Raw genomic sequence first — 21,537 nt, 5'->3', positions numbered from 1 at the left:
ACGGGTTTTCAGATCCACAGAATATCCGTCTCGCAAATTATCTTTCGGAACAAACGCGGCGTCGGAGCCCGACCGAATCACGCCTGACTGCGCGCTAATGCCAGAATAACACGCCCAGAACAAGTGGACCCACGTCCGCCGCCGAAATTTGGGTCGGCTCTGTTCCATTTCTTAACCATTCCCCTCTCGTTCCCCTTCCGATTTCCCACCACCAGCAGCACAGTTTCTCCTGCTAGGGACCGCTGACGAAGAGGCGGTTAGGTCTATTTCGGGGCGAGAGAGAGAGAGAGAGAGAGAGAGAGAGAGAGAGAGAGAGAGAGAGAGAGAGAGAGAGAGAATGTTACGAAACGTACGTCACAAATAATGAAAGATTTCGAAAAAAGGTCCTCTTGCATTTAGACATTTTCATTACGGCAATCGACTACGGAATCCCTTTTTGAGACCTGGAGACTACAGGAGAGAGAGAGAGAGAGAGAGAGAGAGAGAGAGAGAGAGAGAGAGAGAGAGAGAATATAAATTATTGTTTAGGTTCATCTTCTGCCTATAATATCTCCTTGTTAGTCAAGCTCGGTGCACCCGTAAATCCTGGCCTTTTCTGGTTGGCGGGCGAATGCTCCAGTTTCTGAAATGAGAGATGAAGCTACGAGAGAAGTAAATAGGGGAGATACAGAGAGATCTGGGCCGAAAGACTGTTATTGTACGTGGTGGAGAGAGAGAGAGAGAGAGAGAGAGAGAGAGAGAGAGAGAGAGAGAGAGAGAGTAGTATGTTATTTTCTGAGTTTTTTTATGTCGTCATGAAATACTGCCACCAATTGTGACCTTTCCCAATTTCGTTGAGGAAGTACGTTCTATACAATGGATTTTGTTAACCAATTCTAACTCTGCCTTTACATGTCTAAAACTGAAACACTGGTTCCTTAGACACTATCCAATTGGCCTACCTACTGCAAAGAATTCTTAATGACTAACAAAATACATCAGGTTTCTTTATGCATTACAGTAACACGTTTAAAAGACCCAACATTTTGACCTTTTGGATATAAAGGATAAAGAATTTTCTGATTTCAAAACTGAAATCGTCATTGCATTTACGTGCCACAATTATATGCTGCAAAAAAAAAAAGTATACCTTAGTTTAACCAGACCACTGAGCTGATTAACAGCTCTCCTAGGGCTGCCCCGAAGGATTAGACTGTATGCTGCAAATATAGGGCATGTGAACTAAGTAATCATACTTACTGCTAACATAATATTTACAAGACTAACAGAACGCAATGGGTAAATAAAATCGAGTATGGTCTCTCTCTCTCTCTACCTATGTGTACCTATGCCTGAGTTTATCTATACCATGTCTACTCGACTTTCAGTTAAACTTGTTCTCTCTCTCTCTACCTATGTGTACCTATGCCTGGGTTTATCTATATCATGTCTACTCGACTTTCAAAGTTAAACTTGCTCTCTCTCTCTCTCTCTCTCTCTCTGCCTGCCCTCAATACTCAGAGGCCATCAAGGAGAAAACACCCCCTTTATTTTTAGCAGCACTGAACTCTCCAGTTCGCGAGGGAAAACAGGAGCATCTCTATGCAGATCGACGTCTTGTAAACAACATTTTTATGCAACGAGAATTGTCCTCTCATTCCGCCCCGCGAATAACAACGGAAGTCGGCCGGTGTTTGGCAGGAGAGATCGCCCTCGGTGATGATCGTCGTTCTGGAACGAAGTCCGCTCTCCGAATGCCGACGCGGGATTGTTTCAGACATGATGGAGAGACGTGTGTTGGGGGAAGAGAGAGAGAGAGAGAGAGAGAGAGAGAGAGAGAGAGAGAGAGAGATTTACTTTAACAGGTCACCGGTGAAAGACTGACGAAAAGGGAAGGCTACCAGGCTTGCACACAAACACACACACACACATAGATATAAAATACATATATATATGTATGTATAAACTGCGTGTGTACATGTACGTCCATGTATTCTATGTACGTATGCATGAAAGAAATTTCCTGAAATCTGGCTGTATCAACTGCAATCTGCAATCGTGTTTCAACATTGTTCAGGTAGATACTATTTGCAAGCAGAAGTATTTATAAAATTCCTGTTACTTGGAGCTGAGATTCACCTTTTGTTTCAAGCACTTCTCCTAATCAGGGCTGAAAGAAAACAGGTGTTGAGATATGACCTCTGCGCCTTTAATTTGATGACATATTGAGAGGCACCAACTGAAGAGACCAGCTGATAGTTGCGGTTAGGAAAATAAGGTGTAATTCAGATTAAATCAGAAGAGAATGGAAGAACCTCCATCTGCTCAATCTATGTAATCATTTGCAAAGTCCTTTTGTTATTCCTTGACACCAGAGAGAGTCTGTGGGCCTGTTTTCTTAAGTTAAAGGAGATGGGATCATTTACAGTATGTATTTTACACTGACTATGTAAATCTGTGTAATCATTTACAAATTCATTTTGTTATTCCTTAACACCAGAGTCTGTGGGACTGTTTTCTGAGGTTAAAGGGGATGGATCACTTACAGTATGTATTTTACCCTGACTACGTAAATCTATGTAATCATTTACAACCTCCTTTCGTTATTCCTTGACACCAGAGGGTCTGTGGGATTGTTTTCTAAAGATAAAGGATAATTGGATCATTTACGATATCTATTTTAAGCTGTCTGTGTGAAGGAAGCATTAAACTAGCTCCTTTTAACACGAAGTCTTCACTTTAAGTGTAGCCACTTCACCGCTGGCTCCTTCTGGGGTCACTGCATTGACAGTGAAGGTGTAATCAGTGCAGGCAGTCAGACCAGTGACCGAAGCCTCCATTTCGAATTTCAGAGGGCAACAGATGGACTCAGAACCTTCACTCCAGTCTAGGTAATACTCCGCTATGCATCTGTCATTGGCAGCTGGTCTAAACCACTGCAAATCCACGGAAGTAGAGGTCACAGACGTCGCAGCGAAATTCTGCGGGGCGCTCGGGGTATCCTCTTTGGTGACTTCGCTCACCACAGCCCAGTCGCTGTGGAGACTCGTGTGAGAAACCGCCCGGACCCTGGCTTCATAGAGCGTGCAGGCTTCCAGGTGCTGGAAGATGTTATCCAGGCCTACCTGCTTCTCGCTCCTCGTCGAGGTCGCTCGATTGGCGCTCTTGTCGATGATTTCGAAGTCGTACTCGACCGTGCATTGCGGGTTCACTGCTGGGGGGTCGTAGCGGATGTCGATGGAATGGGATGTCACCTTCACTATGGAAACGTTGGTAGGGATTCCAGGAGCTGGAAAAATCAGAATTGACTGTCACGGTAGCAAGGGTATAAGGTCTATAGTTTTTTCTTGCTGCTTCTTTTAAGACGACTAAACAGTAAATTATTGCAGTGCCGAAGAGGATAGTATGATTAGCATAAATGTTTGAAATTTTCTGTTGATTTTAATTCATCTTCTGATGATACCTAAGTCTATTGTACAAGATACTCCGGAAAATGAAAGAGGAAAAATGAAGAATGGCTATAAAATAAACATAAAACTTAATCGAGAATTTCGAATGGACTTAAAGAGGAAAGTTCCAAATGTTCATTAACGGAAAATATGCGAGGTGTTTTTCTTGGAGTACGAGAAAATATTTGCAGTGCGGTTAAAGGCTGTTATCATTAGGCCGGTATGTGTTCACGAACATTTTTATTATTAGCGAAGTCTTCATTATTAAATACAAGCTTGTTGGCACATGCTATGCCAGTGTGCACTACGCGCACTGGAACCTGGCACTGCTGTCTCCCCTACCCTCCTGATCCCCTATCTACCCCGCCCTAGCCCGTGCTGGACAAACAGGTTTGCAGTTGGAGGGTGGATGTCTCCCCTACCCACCCTGCCCCAACCAGGCCGGACAAACAGGCTTGCAGGAGGAGGGTGGATGTCTCCCCCTACCCTCCCGTTCCCTTACCTACCCCGCCCCCACCCGGTGCAGACAAACCAGTTTTCAGGGGGTGGGAGGCCGTGTCATTTCTCACCTAGTATCACTACAACACAGCAATGAAATGTAAGTTGCCTTACATAAGCAAGAAATTTTATGAAAATGGTGTAACTTCAAATGTAACACTTATGTAAAACTGCTCTCTCTCTCTCTCTCCTTACCCAAATCAAGAGTCCTAGTGTTAGCCCAAGTCTTGTTTCCTAAGATGCCTGAAGGTGTTACCAGGGAGACAGAGACGAAATATTCCGTACATGCGTATAATTCCGATAAAGTCATTGAAGTATCGTCGACATTTTGGCATACCTCACCGACTTCCTGTGAAGAGAGAAAGCGGGAGAGAATCTTGTTAGGATGAGTGATTTAATTCAAAAGCATTTTATTAAATGTATGTGCTCATCAAAATGGAATGTTCATATACTCTATTTTCCTTCCAGGATATTATTATTATTATTATCATTATTACTATTCAGATGATGAACCCTATTCATACGGAACAAGCCCACCAAAGGGGCCACTGACTTGAAATTCAAGCTTCCAAAATATATGGTTCTCATTAGGGAGTAAGAGATGGTAAAGGGAAATACAGAAAGATGAGATCTCCCTTATTAAAAGTTCTGTCCCAGGAATAATTATATGCAGTCGTCTAGTTCTTAGAAAAGTACTTTCATCACTCTGCCTTTGATATATTGACCTGCCTGGCTAATTACTGCCACAATTTCATCTGAAAACTTATCACAACTACTTTCCTATTTCCATCTCAGATAGCAAAGGCCAATATGTCTCTGTAGATGATTATAGCAATTGTTCCCCTTTGTGATTTCCATCTGTGAATTATTACCACCAGCAGTCCTTGACAGTAGATATTACTGCATTACCAATTTATGGATATTACTGCTAATTCTGTATTTGCACATAATACTGACACAGTCTCTCACAATGGATTCTTGTTATCTTTCTAGTACACTGTGGCTAATAATATAACATCATTAATGGATCAGATAACGATAATTGTTTAATGGGATGGCAAGAGAAGAAAATTTATTCATAATACAAAGTAATTTTACAGATTAAACAAAGAAGATTGCAAATGGCATGACACATATTAATGGGATGTATGCTAGTATTGCACCAGCCCTGGTATTTTGGCCATGCCCCTAGGTTAGGTTTGATTAGGATAGTACCTCTACAGTAATTTGGGTGTGGGAAACATAATGAAATTATTTTCAAGAAAATTCTATGGTTAGTTTTTAAGATATCGCGTCCCGCTTTTTTCAGGGAAAATGCATGCTGTCGGTATACTAACACTATTCCTGCACCTTTACGTTTCAAAAAGCTCTTACAAATATTCACTGTTTATCCAATCTTTATTCAACCACTTTGTAAACAGTCACAAGAACGTTCTTCATCTCTCACCTCTTGGTCAAAGTAACAGACTTTGAAATGGTCCAGGCAAGCTGTTGGAGCATCCCAGTTCACGTAGATGGAGCTGGTGGTTTCCTGGCTGAGGCCCATTGAGTAGACGGGACCTGGATCTGTTATGGAAAGGTATTGTTTTTAGTGATTGTAAGTGATATAGACACACATAGGCTATATATGTGTGTGTTAACAAGCATGGAACGATCAGCAAAACAAAAGAAGCTAATTTTCAACAAAATAACAAGGGGATGTGAATCCACTTCTCACAGAATACCAACATCAACAAAGGATCAAGGAAAGGAACCCTTTACCTCCTTCAAGGGTCCTGGCCTGCCTCAGCGCATACGGACCGAACAATCCGGACCGGGACACGGCGGCTACTTTGAAGATGTACCCTGTACATGGCTCCAAGGGGTGGATGGTCATCGTGTGATCCGCCGAGGGGGTCGCAATTTGTCTAAGAGTGGAGCTGGGGGCTGAAACTTCGTGATGAGTTGAGTTGTCCGCTTTCTTGTAGGTGACCGTATACCTTTGGAACGGGGTTTGGGGGGAGAGAGTGAGAGTAGTTAATTGAAATATACTGATCATAAAACGGAAGCAGTTTCATAAAGAGATCTTCACCAAGAACAAGTAGCCAAATGATGTCTACAGCCAAGTAAATGTTTCATTGGCTTATGCCTTCATTTGTTTGTGATGTATTAGCTGTTACTAATGTAAATGAATACACAATGTTTATGTATATATATATATATATATATATATATATATATATATATATATATATATATATATATATATATATATATATATATATATATATATATATATATATATATATATATATATATATATATATATATATATATATATATATATATATATATATATACCTGTATAGAGAGAGAGAGAGAGAGAGAGAGAGAGCATACTTACATGTCAACGCACAGCGCATGGTCTTCTGGATCATCCCAAGTAATTGTAACCATATCCGTTGTTGACATCACAGCCTCTACATTCTTTGGGGCACCAGGTACTGTTATTGAAATAAAAAGCTTAATTTCTTCTATCAGCAAAAGTGTAACAGATATTGTTAATCTGCAAATATGGAGACACATCATGAGTGAAATTTTAACTTTTAGTTTTCTGAAAAGAAAATATTGGGCCGGTTTTTTCTGTCTGTCCTCAAACTTGTGAGGCAACCGATGAAGAATCACAATAAGGCTATGAACGAATTGCATCAAGTAAAAATTTCAAAGTGTTTAGAATTCAATGTAAGAAATCATGACTAAATAAAAATATCTAGAGTTCTAGCTTGAAGAGCAGAAAATAGAACTAAGTCCTTGAATGAATAAAAATAAAATAATGAAATTAGAGAATTGTTGCATTGAGCCTCTCTCTTTTCACACAAAGATGTGGCCATTACATATTCGATTTTACGGCACTTTTTCAGCCCCGTTTATGGCGTTTTACAGCGCCGCCACTTGATGTTGCATCAAGCTACGGCGCTAAAGGCAGGAATAGGCATCAAGTTAATGCCGTAAGTTGAGGACCTACTTATTATTCTACAAAGCACATCCACCCATCTTGAAAGAATCTACTTACACGCTTCGTCTGTGTTTAGGTAGAAGACTAGGGGCGTGCTCGGTTTCCCAGACAAACCGATTGTCCTAACCACTATTTCGTAGGCGGCGCAGGCTTCGAGGTCAGACATCAGGAATGTGGTGTCTACTGTATTTTTGCAGATTTCCGTTGGATGGTCGCCGAAATTGCGGTAGCAGACCTGGAATGAAAAATAACATCATAAACATCACTAAGGCAACGACTCTGTACCCGTTGCTAGTTTTTCCATTGTTGCTACCACTGGTGTATCTCAAAGCATTTTAGGTCTGTATAATATTCATATTGGCCATTTCATATATTCACCTGATAATTCTGCCTTAAAATGGAAGACTGCTTGCAGTTTTATATAGATACTTTTTCCCTTGTCTTACTACTGATTTTGCAGATACTGCAAATGGGACCTCCTAAATAAAGCACTGAAGAATCATTCTGAAACTGCAGTAATTTGTGTATTAAGTGTTTCATGGGTGGGCCCAATAGGTGGCATATCTCAGTTTCCAAAATTTTGCAGATACTGCAGTTTTCCATTTTAGGGCAGAATTGTGCTTCTAATGCTATTACTAATATACCTCAGTTACCACCACTAATAATGATATCATTCCTGAAAATACTTGATCTCGACAACTGACACATTTGGCATAAGATCACTGCCACTGCTAAAACTATAAGTAGCCACTGAATCTTCCTGACTTAATCTAGATGGATAGATAAATATATAAATAAGTAGATGAAGAACAACATAAAGTGAAAGCGGTTAGTAAGAATACAGAATAAAGAATTTAGGCTGAAGACCAAGTGCTGGAACCTATGATAAGGTCATTCAACAGTGAAAAAGAATTTGACAGTAAAAAGATTTATTTAAAGGTGTGATGGAAGAAAGAGAATATGAATGGAGGTACAGTAAAAGGAATGAACGGAGTTGCAGCTAGGAGCCAAAGGAAGGGACACTGCAAAGAAAATTAAGTAAAGCCTACAGTGCACCGCATGAGCGGTTAGTTTAAAGGTGAGTATGCTTTTGGAAGTGACTGTTCAGGAGGAAAGAAAATCCAGTTGAAAGACTAATTTTAAAGTCCTTGCTCATATTTGTAAGTACTGCTTTACCTTGAACTTGCTGACGCACTGTGTTCCTATAGCTTCCCAGGCTATGGTGGCAGAAGACTCGGTTGTGTTTAAGACAACCCCATTTTCAGGAGCGCTTGGTTCTGGAAAATGTTTCCAAAATTAATAGAACTCTTTTTTTAGTTATCTAGTGAAAAATGTTTTTGTATTTTAGTCTTACTGTTATCATAGTCGTCCTTTGATTGAGAAATTCCAAAATACTTTTCAGTCAATCTTGATATGGATTAAGAGATGATTGTGAATAGTCAGGAAACAAATTTGCTTTAATAGACATGACATGAAACTAGCTGGATGCCAACTTTGTATCAGGTATGTGTTACTATTTAAATCTGCATATGGTATGTAATTTTTATACAGTATATGAACATGTATATATATGCCTGTGTGCATATATTTGTGACTTACCAATATCCAAAGTATTAGCATCAACATGCGCAGGTGTTCCTGCCCGATCCAATGTTTCAATGTAGAAATGAGGAGTAAGACGGAAGGTGTGTTTAGCACAAGGATCCAGGTAAGTTGCATTGTGGTAACAGGTCGCCTGAAGGGAAAAAGGCACTATTACGAAACAGAACTATATTTAATTTGAAAGGAATTACAGTGTGTCCTCGACTTACAGTGGGGGATCCGTTCCAGTGCTGCGCTGACAGTTGAGGGCACACTGTATATGTAAACTAAGCCCTTTTTGGTCTTTGTAATTTGCATTCCAGTGAAACATGTTTTTTGTCACTATGTAGTCTCAAACAATAATATAGGTTTTTAGTTTTCCATGCAGATGACGCTTGACTTTCAGAATGAATGCCCACTGGAGCTTCGAAAAAGTCCCTTTTTCACTTTTCAAAGAGAAAATATTGATCAATCTGTACACATAAAAAAGTTATCTGTATCAATAGTATTTTCATTTCGACAAAATGCGTTTACTATAATATATGTTTTAGTTTTCCATGTAGATGACGCTTGATTTTCAGAATGAAAGCCCAATTTAGCTTCGAAAAAGTCCCATTTTCACTTCTCGCAAAGAAAAAAATTTTATAATTTGTATGAATGTATTTTCCAACTGAAAAAATTACTACTCACATCAGGGCAGGGAAATTCAGTAGTAAGGTCATCGTCGATCAGGAGAGAATATTTGTGAATTTTGTATATGGTTGGTGACAGGGTCCAGCGTAAGTAGATCCAGGTTGTGCCAGCATCTATGGCTTCCAAGTCTAGGATGTAACCTGGTGAATATAACTTTGCTTTACAGTACTTGCTTAGTGAACAGAAGAATACAGGCTCTGGTATCATATAAACTGACAAAAGTTACGCTTCCCATCATAAGAAAAAACCCTAAATCAATTCGCTGTCCTTACGTGACCTGTTGGATGAAACTTTACATATTTACTTAATAATTGGATGGATGTGGGTTTTGATATCTGATAACATAGATGAAAAAAGTTATGTTCATTTTACAGGAGAGAAACCTTATCCATTTTTTTCCGTTCATATTATTCAGCGGCCTTGCTTACTGCATTTTAATTTATATTCACTCCTGCTTACATAAAGTTTACTTTTAAGAAAATATTTCATTGTAAACTCATATTTCAAAAGACCAAGAGTTCATCACGCAGGAGCGCCAGGAATCAGACTCATTTTTAAAACTAAAACAGAGAGAAAATTGGAAAATAAAACAAGAGCTTAAATGGGCTTCAGATATTTAGTAAAAAAAAATTTAAATGGGGTTCGGATATTTAATGTAACAAAATTTTAAATAGGCTTCCGATATTTAGTTGAAAAAAGTTTAAATGGCCTTCAGCTATTTAGTCAAATAAAGTTTAAATGGGCTTTGGATATTTAATGGAAAAAATAGGCTGCAGATACTTAGTCAAAAAATTTTAAATGGGCTTCAGATACTTAATGGAAAAAAAGGACTTCAGATATTTAGTCAAAAAAAATTTAAATGGGCTTTAGATATTTAGTGGAAAAGTTTTAAATGGGCTTCAGATAATTAGTGGAAAAAAGTTCAAATGAGCTTCAGATAATTAGTGGAAAAAAGTTTAAATGTGCTTCAGATAATTATTGGAAGAAAATTCAAATGGGCTTCAGACATTTAGTAGAAAAAAAGGTTAAGTGAGTTTCAGATATTTAGGACCAACTTGTAAATGAAAGCTCCTTTCTCTCACGAGAATACTCGAGTCAAACGCAGGGCAAAAAGCCATAGCAGTACCTCCAATAACACCCATATCAATTTTGCATTTCCCAACGTTTCCAACTCCATCGACTCCGATGATTTCCGACTGCGGAGAGCAGCAGGTCGAGACGTGTGTGACCTCCACAGGGTCTGTTGTTCCTGGAGAGAAGGACTCGACAGCTGTCGAAAACCCATCGGGTTTGACGTAGGCGGCTGTCAGGCCTGAAATGGTAGCAATTAAAAAATCAAGACAAATAGTAATTTTCTCTTGACAATTATGAGAAATAAATTGGCAGCAATTAACAAATCAAGACCATACTGATTTTCTTTTGACTAATTATGAGAAATAAAATTGGCAGCAATTAAAAAATCAAGACAAATAGTGATTTTCTTTTGACAATGAGAAGAAAAGACATCAATTAAAAATCAAGACATAGTGATTTTATTTTGACAGTTATGAGAAATAAAACTGGCAGCAATTAAAAAATCAAGGCATAGTGATTTCCTTTGGGCAATTATGAGAAATAAAACTGGCAGCCTTTAAAAAATCAAGACCAAGTGATTTTCTTTTGACAATGAGAAAAAAAGGCTTCAATTAAAAAATCAAGACATAGTGATTTTATTTTGATAATTATGAGAAATAAAATTGGCAGCAATTCAAAAATCATAACGCAGAGTGAACTTATTTAATAATCTTGAAAAATAGGGATATAATGGTAAGGGGGGGGTCTTAACCCTCCTTTAAATAAAACTGAAAGAGGACATTCATAGGAAATGAATCGTTAGCCATGATTATCAATCTATTTGGATACCAAATCTAATGTACTTATGCTTTTGGTTTTAAATTACAGTTATACCCACCAGATCCTTTATCCTGCAAAGTGGCAACAGCTGTCCAGTTCTTTTGATCGCATATTCCATTGTAAGTGAAGCCTGTGCAGTCCGGCTCAGTGTCCAAGACACAGGTTGGGGGGTCGAGGTCGTCTTTCTGAGAAAAAAAGAAAGGGGAAACTTACTTTTTTTTCCTTATTGCTTTATTATGAACGTTGAATTAAAATGACTTTCAAGCTTTCTTCATAGTAGGGGAAAAGGAATGCTTTTCAATAATTTGAATGTGGCAAGGCTTTGCATACGACTGTGATGAATCCGATACACACACACACATATATATATAACCCAACTGCTTTCATCAAAAAGTAATCACGGATAATGCATAAAACTGATAAACTAAGAGAGAGAGAGAAGTAATACACCGTTCTTTAACGCTGATAACCTAACTGGTTTCATCATAAAGTAATCACAGATAATACATAAAACTGATAAACTAATAGAGAGAGAGAGAGAGAGAGAGAGAGAGAGAATACGGAAGTACTCACAGATAACACATAAAACTGAGTGACTGCGCTGTTCACTGACTGAGTCTGCTTGAGTGATTGGGCGGTCACAGTCACCGTGCTGACTGTTCCTGGCTTTTCGCTGAGGCCAACATGAAAGTGCGCTGTCACAGTGGCTGATCCATTGGTTGGTATGTGGACTCTGGAAAAAAAATAAAAGTATGAGTGTGGTATACCAACTAAAGCAAGAAGCCTCTGCTCTTTTTACTCAGATGGCAAATGGCTTCATGGCGATTTCTTCTGTGGACCTAATTTCGTATTTCTTCTGTGGTCTAATTTATATATATTATATATATACTGATATACTGTATATATATATATGTATATATATATATATATATATATATATATATATATACATATACATATTCATAAATGCATAATTCAATAACTGAAATTAGGTCTACAGAAAAACTGCTTTGTGAATCATATTTATATCTGTAGTAGAGAAGAGAGAGAGAGAGTTTGTTTCCCGGAGTTGAGACCATGACCGTAGAACAAAACGGAACTAAACGGGCGAGTGCCCCGCAAAACAAGAAAAAACAAGCAAAGCCAACCTGGAAAGACCATCCTTAGTCCAGGTAGTCTTTATCATCAGTCCCGGTGATGTCGAAGTCGGACTCGATCCCGTAGTTCGTGACCAAGAAGTCTGCTTGGGCGTTGTATCCGGGTAGAGCAGAGAGGTCCTCAGTTCTGGCAAGAACCTCGACGCTGGATGTCACGGGGACCATCATTACGGGAAGGATTCGACGAAGGCAGCGTTGCTATGAGGATGAGTGGGGTTCAGAAAGCTGTCTGCACTGTTTGTTGCTTGAAGAAGAGGTTTGGGTTCCTCAGACAAATGTAATGAGTGTTAGTCAATGGGTAAGGAAGATTGAGCTATTATTTGTAGAGAATATACTGTAGGTTATTAAGAGGGTTGACATATTGTTTTCACTGACTTTAAAAAATGCCTGTAATTTTTCTGGTAGTGAGGTAATATCAGATTCAGAATTTAAAAACTGACCTGAGTGTAGCAGACCAGGTCAGGTCGTAACAGAACTGAGTACTAGGAATTAAGTTTCAGTATGTTTGACCTAACTGCACCAGACTAGTTCAGACCATACTAGAACCGACTACTAGGAATTAAGTTTCAGTATGTTTGACCTAAGTGCACCAGACCAGGTCAGACCATGGCAGAACTGAATAAAGCGGAATCCGAATACTAGGAATTAACTTTCAGCATGTTTGACCAGAGTGCACAGAATATCATCGAAACTACAGTTTTTTTAGAACTTAAAGTGAGACCTAACTCATGGTAATGTTCAGACAACATTATGAATTACTAGATTCAATTATACAGAGCTTTTTTAAATGACAACAGACCAGAGTGCACATGGCCGTAGAGCTTCACGTAGAAGGGTTCCTCAGGGAGAGGATCTGATCGTATGTAGAATTCGTCATCTATTTCACCACTGTAGTTGATTGTCCTCAAAGTTGTGCCAGTCTGGAAAATTGGGAGGGTTATTTATTCAAATGAGCTAAAGCAGAATTAAGGAAATACTCTTTATATGTATATATATACACATATATAAGCATCATACGTCTTTTATCAGCATGTTACAACAAAAAGGAATATCTTACTGCATCAGCGTATTCAATTCGGCTCACATCCTCAACGTTGCTTTCCAAATACCCAATCAGAAGGACATCGAGGTAATATACAGTGTCTGAAAGACAATTGTATGACATATAAACTCTGGTGGCAATAAAAAAAACTATATAACTGTGAAATACTCTGGATGTGAAACGCTAATCGCCTTTATCTAGAAGCAAAGGATAAGACTATAAGTCCTTAGGGTAAAGAATAAAACCAAATGAATTTTGCAACTTCTGCAGCACTGTTTTTGAAGCTAATGAAAATGCTCACTGCAAATCTATGTTACAAAACTGTCTGGGGAGGGATTGAAAAAGACAACACTAATTCTTCTTCAAAAGAATGTAAGTAAAAGATGAACCATTCGTTTGCAAGTGATTAAAATTACGACTTATGACAATTTCTAAAACTGTATGATGCTTGATTAACTTGGAAGGTAATCAAAGAGATAACCTTTAACGATTTCTCTCTCTCTCTCTCTATAAATGAAGGAAATACGAATTCTATGTTCATCATTCTACTCAAATTTGGCCTCTCTCTCTCTCTATAAATGAAGGAAATATGTATTCGATGTTCATCATTCTACTCAAAATTTGGCCTCTATCTCTCTCTCTCTAAATGAAGGAAATATGAATTCCGCAGTATGAATTTTATGTTCGTCATTCTACTCACGTTCTGCCATCTCTCTCTCTCTCTCTCTCTCTCTCTCTCTCTCTCCTCACTTACTCGTCAGGGGCCTTCCGTCGATATCCCTGTAATGGGGGTGAGGCGGCGACGGGTCCAGAACGGAGAAGCCTCCCATCCAGTTCAGCGTCGAATTGGCCGTGACGACGATATCATACGAATCCGAGGATTCCACTTCAAGATGCCACTCGCCGTGATGGAGATTGTGGAATCCTATCGCCCGGAATCCCTCCGTGTACACGACAATTTCGACGTCAGCATCGGATTCCAGGGATCCCCGGTCCTTCAGGTTGAAGACCTTGCCTGGACGGGAATGGAATGGTTAGGTGGTGGTGGGGGATTTCAGTGGGATGATTCAGGTTTTGTTGTCGTGGTTTATATTGAATTAATTAGTATTTATGCTTTGTTATCTTCAAGTCTGGATGGGGATTGGATGGTTGGCGAGGGATTTGTTAGAATAAATTGGGATTTTGGTATTATAATTCTATATATTTATAATCAACCAAATGAATAGCAGCTCCAAGCTAACCTGCTTCCTAAACAACACACTGATTAATTCTTTGGGTTCTCTAGAACTCACCTGTCATATCTCTCAGTTTACACCTCTTGACTGCCCCTGTTACCCGGAGTTCGAAGTCAAAGACCGAATCGTCAATGGGAATGTCGATTTCTTGATGCCCTGTCGCGCCCTTGAGAATGATGATGTCTACCTGAAATTACACATTAGAATAACTGAAGTTTGACTGGTATAAATATGAAAGTCAGGCTCAGAAATAAACGCTACTGATGATGGGAAGTCAGGTGATGAAGGCACTATACTGCCCTGCAATGGAAGACTGCAGTATCTGCAAAAAATACAAAACTGAGAAAAATGGCAGATACTGCAGTTTTCCCTTGCCTTACTACTGATTCTGCAGATAGTGCAAACAGGACAACCTGTCCTATATCGTTGCCAGACGCACGATTATGGATACCTTTAACCTTAAATAAAATAAAAAATACAGAGGCTAGAAGGCTGCAATTTGGTATGTTTGATGATTGGAGGGTGGGTGATCAATGTACCAATTTACAGCCCTCTAGCCTCAGCAGTTTGTAAGATCTGAGGGCGGACAGAAAAAGTGCGGACAGAATAAAGTGCGGACGGACAGACAAAGCCAGCACAATAGTTTTCTTTTACAGAAAACTAAAAAAAAAAAACCCTTTTCCACTCCAGAGAGCGGTTGCTCGTTGCGTGCAGCATTATCTTGCTTTCTCCTCTGTCATGAATGATGAATCGAGGAGGAAGCTGCTTGGTTATAAATACTCCCTACATGCAATTTTTCATCGTTCTTCATCATTCATCCATCATCATTCTTTACCCTCGGTTCTTAAAGTATGGTGGCGAGTGTACCCAGTTTTCTTGGGGTTCATCATAATGTATGCTTTGGACGATTTACGATGACGATGACGATGATGAGGATGATGATGATGATGAGATGATGATGATGAGAGAGAGAGAGAGAGAGAGAGAGAGAGAGAGAGAGAGAGAGAGAGAGAGAGAGAGAGAGAGAGAGAGAAATGTATCAAGTAAGGATACAATAACTCTTGAATTCTAGTAAGAGCACAAACTTGAGAGAGAGAGAGAGAGAGAGAGAGAGGAGGAGAGAGAGAGAGAGAGAGAGAGGAGAGAAGAGAGAGAGAGAGAGAGAAACAATGTATTAAGTACGGATACAATAACTCTTGAATTCCCATTAGAGAGAGAGAGAGAGAGAGAGAGAGAGAGAGAGAGAGAGAGAGAGAGAGAGAGAGAGAGAGAGAGAGAGAGAGAGAGAGAGAGTACTTGTAACTCAAGAATCATGAACCACTTCTTTTATTCATGAATATACCGTTATTCCACTTAGAAAAAGAGGGCCAAGATAAATCAGTAATATGAAATCAATAACTACAGTAGTTATACTCCTTTTGAGTAAATTTGACTAGAGAAGAGAGAATTCCGACTGTCTCAAGGGGCACTGGTCCTAACGTAACCAAAACTGTAAATCCTTTTGAAAATCCCATGAAAAAAAAACAGCCTTGGTCCCTTTAGGCCCCTTGGAATATTTTTCTTTTTTTTACAAATTCGTAAATAAAAAAATCAGATCAATCTCTGATATTCAGTTAATTTTAGTGCAGAGACCAATTTAGCTCAACTGCTTAGCAATATCACTTTCAGTTCAACAGATTCTCAAAAGGAAATTCGCATGTTTAAACAAATAATCCATTTCAGTTCAGTGACCAATGTCTTTCAATTGCCCAGCAGCATCACTTTCAGTTTTACAGATTCTCAAAAATAAAATCACATGAGATTCGAATTTACAGATGTTATATTTCATCCACGATTCTTGTGATTTCAAAGAGTTTTATGGCGACACATGACTGGAATTTAGGTAGGCAAGCGGAATAATTGAATTTATCATTTTTAAAAAGATACACATATCTGGCTTTTGACATTTTTTGAGTAAAAAATGGAAATACTCAGCAGTATTTTTTCCTTCATATTAATAATATATATATAAATATTTTTATCCTGTAAAAGTATTGTAATAATTTTTCATTTTTATCTTCCAGTTTATGGATAGCACCACCTACGAATGTGAGGAAAACACGGGAATTTATATTATGAAAGAATGAGAAATTAATGTATGACTACGGCACACAAGGCTGAGTATACATATATGTATATGTACTGTACATGTATATGTATATACATACATGTACACATATATATGTGTGGTTGTCTACACAAGTAGTACGCATTCATACATCGCCAAGGTTTCACTAACACAGGCGTCCGGTAATCCACTTACTGAGCGAAAAATACCCACCTGTTATAAACAAGAGATATGAATTTCACTCTCTCTCCCACCCTATTCATGAGCCAGTGCCTTCATTAAAGCTCGCATTCACCAGCTCTGGTTAAAAATTCGATGGCCTTTTTCAGCCTAATAATTCAAGCGCTGATTAATCTAATTCCGCTTCTCCGCGGTCTTCATAAAACGTGTCATTCGGGCTTCGACGGGTATTTCATAAATTTCATAAATTCCATAAATTTGGCCCCCTCCCGAAAAAAAAAGAAACGACGAATAATAAATGGAATCGATATTAATATGAATTATTCATCTGCCAGCGTGACCGGAAATGCTCTGTCTGAATTGCTGGGGGAAATAAAATCAGGGTGAGAAAAAATAATACGATTTATTTTGTAACTTTTTAGTTTTCTGTAAAAGAAAACTGTCTGTCCGTCCGCACTTTTTTCTGTCCATAATTTCTTTTCTGTCCGCTTTTTTTTCCTGTCACGCCCTCAGATCTTAAAAACTACTGCAAGCAGAGAGCTGCAAATTGGTATATTGATCATCCACCTCAATCATCAAAGCACCAACTGCAGCCCTCTAACAATAGTAATTGATTTGATTTGAAGTTAAATTTAGCCATAATCGTGCTTCTGGAAACGATATAGGGTAAGCCACCACAGGGCCGTGGTTTAAAGTTTCATGGGGCAGCTCACAGCATTATACAGAGACCACCGAAAATAGATCCTAGCCTGGTGGCCTTGATTCTGCAGCTGTAGCGGCTGTACCGAAAACTTCCCTATTCAGAATTTAGGATTCAGATTTCTGCAGCTTTGGAATATCTGTCCTTTACTTTATATCATCTGATTATCCAAAGTTTTCCTTTGGTTTTTCTGTTTCATTTTAAATAATGTCGTATTTTGTTCTGAAGTTTGATATGTCCTCTGTTCCTTAACCATTTTCCTTTGACATTCAAGTTCAAGAGAAGGTGCAAGACATTACTACACTAATACTATTCTCCTTGAATTTTAATATATTTTTATGTATTTGTTAATTTCTTAATATGATTATTTTCTTTTTTAATAAGTGGTATCTCTTCTTTCTACTTCCCATTACCTCCTCTTACTTCTTCCTGATGAACACCATAATATTCTTTGGTAGCTTCTTGAATTTCAAGTCAGTGGCCCCTTTGGTGGGCTTGTTCCATATGAATAGGTTTCATCTTCTGAATAATAATAATAATAATAATAATAATAATAATAATAATAATAATAATAATAATAATATAATAATAATAATCTTTGGAAGCTTGAATTTCAAGTCAGTGGCCCCTTTGGTGTGATTGCTCCATATGAATAGGTTTCATCTTCTGAATAATAATAATAATAATAATAATAATAATAATAATAATAATAATAATAATAATAATATAATAATAATAATTTAATAATAATAATAACTGACAATTTCAAAATGGTAGTAAAATCATATTAAATATTATGCCTTGATATTTCCTTTTATTGAATTGAACTGAATACAGAATTTAGGCCAAAGGCCAAGCACTGGGACCGACGAGGTCATTCAGCGCTGAAACGGAAACTGACAGTGAAGGAGGTCTGACAGGTGTAACAGGACATCAGTTGTTAGGAGAGGGTCAAGGAAAGTAAGACGGAAGAAAGAGAATATGAAAGGGGGTAGAGTAAAAGGAACGAAAGGGGTTGCAGCTACAGGGGCCATTGAAGGTACGCTTCGAAGGGCCTTAAGTAATGCCTACAGTGCACCGCCTACGGGATTTCCTATAATACAGTGATCTGAATATAGAGACGATTCTATACATAAAACGAAAAAAATAACTGACAGACAAACCCAATATATTCTATTCCTGTCTGCAAAACAAACACCAGCACTTTTGAAAGAAATGATAAAACGTAAATTGTCGATAAATTTGCTAATGAAAAACAAACGCCAATTTAATGAACAATATTATTTTATGCATACACAAACACCCACTTGTATCGAGCTGGCCGCGGAAAAACGTATTGTTTGCGCTCTCACTGATTAAAAACAAACCCTCCCTTGCTCTCACAGAGAACTTTCGTGAAAAAATACAATGAAAAAATTGTTGCCCATACTAAAAATACTCGGCATTTACTGCTAAATATAGGGGAATGCTTCGATACTAGAAATGCTCAGTATTTGTTGCTAAGTATAGGGGAATGCTTCGATACTAAAAATGCTCAGCATTTATTGCTAAGTATAGGGGAATGATTCAATACTATAAATGTTCAGCACTTATCGCTAAAATATAGGGGAATGCTTCAATACTAAATATTCTCAGCATTTATTTGAACTATTTCTCTACTCACACAACATGGAAATTAGACCTACGTACCATTGGTTCAGAAGTACCAGCAACAAAGGGTTAGAACTACAATTTGCATATATTTCTCTATTCACTCAACAAGGAAACCAACTCTACTAAATACTGCTTTAGAAACTTAAGTTTTAAGTTAGTAAAGTCCTCCTCGGCCTCTGTGAGGCTCATAGCGCAGGCACTGATCTCCTGTTTCTTTGGCCAACAGCCAGTGGGATACAGGTCTCAGTGCCTACGAAACGTGGGCAATGTGCCGCTAAGCACCACTGTTTAACACCCCAGCCTAAAGGCTGGTACCTATTATCCTACTCAACCTTGAGTTTTCAGACCGTTAGGTTGGCGGGCTACCGGGTTTATGCAATGGGTGCTTTAGATGCACCAGCAACAAAGGGTTAGAACTACGATTTGCTAAAAGTAAATCTAAAAATGGGACTTACGTTAGCGCTCTCAACCCCTTCCCCAATGATTGGGGCAATGGCGTCGATGTCGAACTTATCAGACGGGATGAAGAGGCCGCCGGTGATGTCAGCCAAACGCTGGTAATCTGCGATGTCTGTGATGACTTTGTTGGTGTCCATCATCTCTTCACTGTACACCGTGGTCACCTGAGGTTTGTTTCAGAAGAAGAAGAAAATCAAAAGAGGAATAACATTAAAGTCCATAAACTATTGATTTGTATGAGTGTTTTCTTACAAGTGAAAAATTTTTTATGTACGTAGGGCAGTTTCAATGTCATGATGTTGTGAATGTACACTTTATGCACTTAGAATATGGTGTTCTTACAAACTGTTTAAACTGTTTATATATATATATATATATATATATATATATATATATATATATATATATATATATATATATATATATATATATATATATATATAAAATTATATATATATAATCAATTATAACACCTACTGTAATTTAAACTAGCCAACCAAATGAAATGCCAGACCAACATATTCGACATAATCAGAATCACAGCAGCTTCAACTGTCCCTCCGTCAACAGTTTCCATACCTCCCCCAACCTGACAGCAATGACCGGAGCATTAAAAGCTTCTAATAAACAAAAACAATTCAAAGCAAACACATCATTTTCCAAGGGTCGTTTACCTCGAACATCCCGGTCACCACTCATTAAAAAAGGGTTTTAAAACATCAAAGAAATGAAAAGGTAAGACGTCTCACTCAAAAATAACTTGGGAGGTTAGTGAACCGTTTCCTCTGTCACCGAATGGCGCGTTCTTATTTTTATTTGAATACGAATTGTCTGGTATGCCAGTTAAGCATGAAAATTATTAGGTAAGCTATACTTATAATAAGCGTTTCTGTAGCACAGTAAAATAGACACACTAAGCACATGATTTCACAAGTAAAAGATTATTTTTATGAGAAACCCAGACAGGTTCTTCATTAGGAATAAAGTTGTGTCTTTTATGTCGAATTTCAGTCAATGCACATCACTTGCTTCCTACATTTACAAAATGGCAGGTGTGGATTTGTATATGTTACAGGGCTGGAACCATGGATCAACTGAACACTCTCATGAGTTGCTCATGTCACAAATTCATTAAGGATTCTGTGAAACCCTGATTTTAACATCTCTACCATATATACAAAGCACCTAGATTTGTATTTATATATCACAGCATAACTGATTTTACCTTTATTTCACGCTGCTCAGCAATGGCTATATTCCCTTCCATCAATTCTCCAATTTAGCACGGTGAAGCAGAAGATATCTCCCAAAAGTTCGGGGTACATGAGGCAAGCCGAAATACCAATGGGTGGTTGCTCGAATTAGAGAATGCTTAAAGATCTATAAATATAATGTATTAAGGTAAACAGTTTACTACAAGTGTTGAAATACTGATGGCTTGGAATTAGAGAATAAGTAAAATAACTGATAAAATATAAATAATACAAGCAATTTGGTTATTAAGTCAAGCTGAAACACATTGATGGCTTAGATTTATAAAATAAATAAAATCATTGATAAAATATAATACAAGCAAATAGGTTACTAAGGGCATGCTGAAACACAATGATGGCTTGGATTTAGAGAATAAGTAAAATAACTGATAAAATATAAATAATACAAGCAATTTGGTTCCTAAGTCAAGCTGAAACACATTGATGGCTTGGAATTACAAAATAAGTAAAATTATTGATAAAATATAAATAATACAAGCAATTTGGTTATTAAGTCAAACTGAAACACAATGATAGCTTGGAATTAGAGAATAAATAAAATAATTGATAAAATATAAATACTACAAGCAAATATGTTAAAAATAATATATTACAAATCAGTCGTTATGTTCGTCATATTGTTACACTATCACGTTAAACAAA

The 21,537-nt window shown here is 37.9% G+C and overlaps 1 protein-coding gene across 1 annotated transcript in view; it reads right to left on the bottom strand.

The window, feature by feature from the left end:
- Positions 1-2,172: 2,172 nt before the first annotated feature.
- LOC136855323 (uncharacterized) overlaps positions 2,173-21,537 on the bottom strand; it is a 28,529-nt gene continuing 9,164 nt past the window's right edge. Inside the window, exons 8-27 of the mRNA XM_067132229.1 lie at positions 21,036-21,058; positions 20,847-20,893; positions 19,618-19,785; positions 14,580-14,709; positions 14,042-14,302; positions 13,303-13,388; positions 13,033-13,165; positions 12,253-12,430; positions 11,662-11,836; positions 11,147-11,273; positions 10,322-10,507; positions 9,193-9,335; positions 8,521-8,656; positions 8,098-8,198; positions 6,979-7,156; positions 6,310-6,409; positions 5,688-5,905; positions 5,374-5,492; positions 4,122-4,275; positions 2,173-3,268 (exon numbers count right to left, since the gene is read on the bottom strand). Coding sequence (XP_066988330.1) covers positions 2,700-3,268; positions 4,122-4,275; positions 5,374-5,492; positions 5,688-5,905; positions 6,310-6,409; positions 6,979-7,156; positions 8,098-8,198; positions 8,521-8,656; positions 9,193-9,335; positions 10,322-10,507; positions 11,147-11,273; positions 11,662-11,836; positions 12,253-12,430; positions 13,033-13,165; positions 13,303-13,388; positions 14,042-14,302; positions 14,580-14,709; positions 19,618-19,785; positions 20,847-20,893; positions 21,036-21,058 — 3,232 coding nt within the window. The 3' untranslated portion in view covers positions 2,173-2,699. The remainder of the gene's footprint in view (positions 3,269-4,121; positions 4,276-5,373; positions 5,493-5,687; positions 5,906-6,309; positions 6,410-6,978; positions 7,157-8,097; positions 8,199-8,520; positions 8,657-9,192; positions 9,336-10,321; positions 10,508-11,146; positions 11,274-11,661; positions 11,837-12,252; positions 12,431-13,032; positions 13,166-13,302; positions 13,389-14,041; positions 14,303-14,579; positions 14,710-19,617; positions 19,786-20,846; positions 20,894-21,035; positions 21,059-21,537) is intronic.

Source organism: Macrobrachium rosenbergii, chromosome 31 (genome assembly GCF_040412425.1).
Source record: "Macrobrachium rosenbergii isolate ZJJX-2024 chromosome 31, ASM4041242v1, whole genome shotgun sequence".
Taxonomy (NCBI): domain Eukaryota; kingdom Metazoa; phylum Arthropoda; class Malacostraca; order Decapoda; family Palaemonidae; genus Macrobrachium; species Macrobrachium rosenbergii.
This window is presented reverse-complemented; position numbering and strand designations above follow the sequence as displayed.